At 27.5% G+C, this 3,364-nt stretch overlaps 1 protein-coding gene across 2 annotated transcripts; it reads right to left on the bottom strand.

Annotated features, from left to right (window-relative positions):
• Window positions 1-380: 380 nt before the first annotated feature.
• LOC133828770 (uncharacterized) lies at window positions 381-2,447 on the bottom strand. Of its 2 annotated transcripts, none has more exons than XM_062258875.1 (3): window positions 2,253-2,447; window positions 1,209-1,451; window positions 381-659 (listed from the first exon to the last, which is right to left on the bottom strand). In XM_062258875.1, exons 1-3 carry the CDS (start codon window positions 2,316-2,318, stop codon window positions 525-527), a joined length of 444 nt encoding a protein of 147 aa, XP_062114859.1. In that variant the 5' UTR covers window positions 2,319-2,447; the 3' UTR covers window positions 381-524. The 2 variants fall into 2 exon arrangements, with proteins under 2 accessions (XP_062114859.1, XP_062114858.1); XM_062258874.1 differs by having other exon boundaries at window positions 381-671; window positions 2,253-2,445.
• Between the last annotated feature and the right edge of the window lie 917 nt (window positions 2,448-3,364).

The following is a 3,364-nucleotide window of genomic DNA, read 5'->3' on the forward strand; positions in this document are numbered from 1 at the left end:
CACTTTTAATATATGTATGGCAAATATATACTTTGTATATATATATATATTAAAAATCTACTAAATATCTAATATCCAATACTAACCATATCCCTTTTATATTATATTAAAAATATCCAATGCTAGACATATCACACATCCTAAAATAAACTCACATCTAATACTAATTAACACCACATATACAAGACATATATTTTCATATACTAAAATATGTTAAAAAAAACCCCAAGAAAAGATATATTTTTTTACAAACAAAAATTCCTTTTGTAAAAAAAAATAATTATTGCCCATATTTAAAAATCATAAAAAAAAAAAACACATCCTAGCAATAATAGCAAGTTGAATAATAAGTGTGAGAGAAAGATTTGCTTGACACCACCAAACCAAACACTAATGGTTAATGTCCTTTCCTTTCTTTTCAATGTACAAACTCACCCTAATAATAAAAGAGACTTAATTAGGTAAAAACAACAAAATATGCAAAAATTAAAAAACAAAACAAAGAAATTACATAATAATAATAATCATTGGTGATTTTTCAAGTCACTCTTTTTTCTTCCCTTAACACATTGTTGAACAAGTTGTTTAAGTCCTTTTTTGGTATGAGACTTCTTAATCTTCTGCTTCATTTTCTCAGCCTCAATCAGCTCCTCCTCCATCTGTAAACACAGCTGAATAATTAACCCAATTAAACACCCACTTAATCATATATAATTAGCACTAACTATATATATATAATTACCAAAATTGTATATACATAGAAAACGACTACAACGTATCTTTTTTTTTCAAGATAAGTACATCGTTTTTCTATTTTCGGTACCTAGATAGATTAAATCCCAAATTTTTTTATACGATAGTATATATTGTAAGTATTTAAAATATTTTAGAAATTTTCAAGAAATTCTGAATAATTTGTGAAGCTGAAAACAAAATTCAAACTGTTAAATTTTACACGCGTACACAAAAAAATAGGCATGCGTACAACAAACAGTTTAAACCTTATTTTCAGTACCATAATTTATTCGAAATTTCTTAAAAAATTGTAAGATGAATAATACAGCTATATAATATACACCGTCATATAAAAAATTTGAAATTATATCTATTCAGGTGCCAAAAATAAAAAAAATGATACACCAGTGTTATAAAGAAAAAATGTGTTGCAGTCACTATTTTTATATATATATATATAAAACTATATATACCTTAAGGACTCGTTCTTCTACACGATGAAGCCTCTCAATGAGAGTGCCTTTAACCTCAGCTTCCAACATCACATGGTTGATCGGACGGCAGTGCTTCTCTAAGCTCTTTGGAGAGGCATCCTCGATGAACGACACGTGTCCTTCACTTGTCAAGGTCCCACTTGATTGAGTAGAAGCAAATGAGCTCTTTGATGGTGATGAACATGATCTTTTACTCCCTTTAATTTCCTCCAACTGTCTCAACTGTAACAACACATATATATATATATATAAATACACACATAATTATATATAACTTAGATTTTTTTTCTTTTTTTTTTACTATAAGATTGTATGCACATAGTTGTACCAATTAATGTTTTGTATACCAACAACGTTTGTCCATTCCTAAAGTTGTGTTCTTTATTGCCTAAAATCCCAACATGCCCACATGTTTCAAAACATCAAAAAATTATTTCACTAAAACCCTAGCTACTCCAATTTGAGTCACATCACAAATATATTGTGTATAATTACATATTAAATATAAAAAAAGAAATTCTTATGTTTAAATCTTATCGGTAAGAGAATTTCTATTTTCGGTAAATAGAAAAATTAATTGTATATTTTTTTTAAATTGATAACATACCTACCATATATCCCTCCTATATAATCCCTATTGATATAGAAATTGATGTTTTTAGTATATAGAAAAATTAATAATAAATATTTTTCAAAAATTAATCGAATAGAAAAATTAGTGATAAATTTTTTTTTCAAAAAATGAGCAAAATTTTGACTATATAGCCCCTATCCCTATTGATATGAAAATTTCAACCTTTTTATTTATAGTAAATAGAGAAATTAGTTATAATAATTTTTAAAAAACTGGTAGGATATTTACTTGTATATTTTCTGTTTTATAGAAATAAACTGAAATCCTACTATATCAAATTTTCATAAATAAATATATTTAAATTTGATGTTAATCACATAATATATAATCACATGTTAAATATAAATATGTTGAATTTGTCTTCAAAATAAATATATGTATAGACTGACCATGTTGTCTAAGCGGTCAAGCTTGGAGAGAATAGGTTCGCCAGTGACAGCAGCCATAGTAGTCATTGCCACTGAAAATATATACCAACTTTTCTTTCCCGGGAAACAAACAGAAAATCCTCTCTTTTACTCTACCTTCTCTTTTCTGAGTTATTTTAGTTAGTAACCAATGCTGCTGAAGCAGGAGAGATCTTTTTCTCGGAAAAAAGGAAATATATTTATAGATACTAACAGACTGTATTGTACTGTACGTACCAATCCATTTCAATGATTAAGCTGATCGAGATTGCCACGTGTCGACATCGAAGAGTAGAAGCATGTAAGAACGTGACACGTGGAGGATCGTGTATGCCACGTCATACGAAACATGCATGGGATAGGTAGAGTTGTTACCACGTGTGTCTTCCACGTGATGTGGCCACGCTGGGTTTGTCAGTACTGTTCGGCTACATTAATGGAGTGGTAGATAGATAGATAGATAGGATAGGATCTCATCTCATCTCATTCATATAAATATAAAATAATCATTAATCATTAATCATTTGGTATAGTGAATTTTTGCATATCATCTTAGTCCTCATTATTTATAAATAATGTTTATTTGGTATTTTGTATTTTGAAATTATATATATTTGATACATTAGAGCTTCTGCAACCGAGATAACCTCATAGATATGGGGTTGGTGTGCTGAAACTCCTCCAACCAGACGGGATTGTTAAATGCATTTAGCCGTATGTCAACAGTGACACGGCATATATGTCGTGCACTGTTCACACGGCAAATTTTGTTTTTTAAGATAAATATATTTATATCTTTTGTATATTATATATAAAAACATATGAGTACTATTTGGGTATATATTTTATGTTGGGTTTTTAAAATTATAAATACACATAATTTAATTTTTTAAATAAAATTTCAAATATTTCATAATTAATTTTATTTAATTTATTTTAATTTGTGTGAAAATTCATACTTTATACTATAAGAATATTCTATTTTATTAAAAAAATAATATAATAATAAATAATATATTTTTTGGTGTAACTTTTGGTGTTGTGGTTGGAATGGAAAAAAAATATGGTGCTAAGATTCTTTAATTTTGGTATTG

This window comes from Humulus lupulus, chromosome 4 (assembly GCF_963169125.1).
Source record: "Humulus lupulus chromosome 4, drHumLupu1.1, whole genome shotgun sequence".
NCBI lineage: Eukaryota > Viridiplantae > Streptophyta > Magnoliopsida > Rosales > Cannabaceae > Humulus > Humulus lupulus.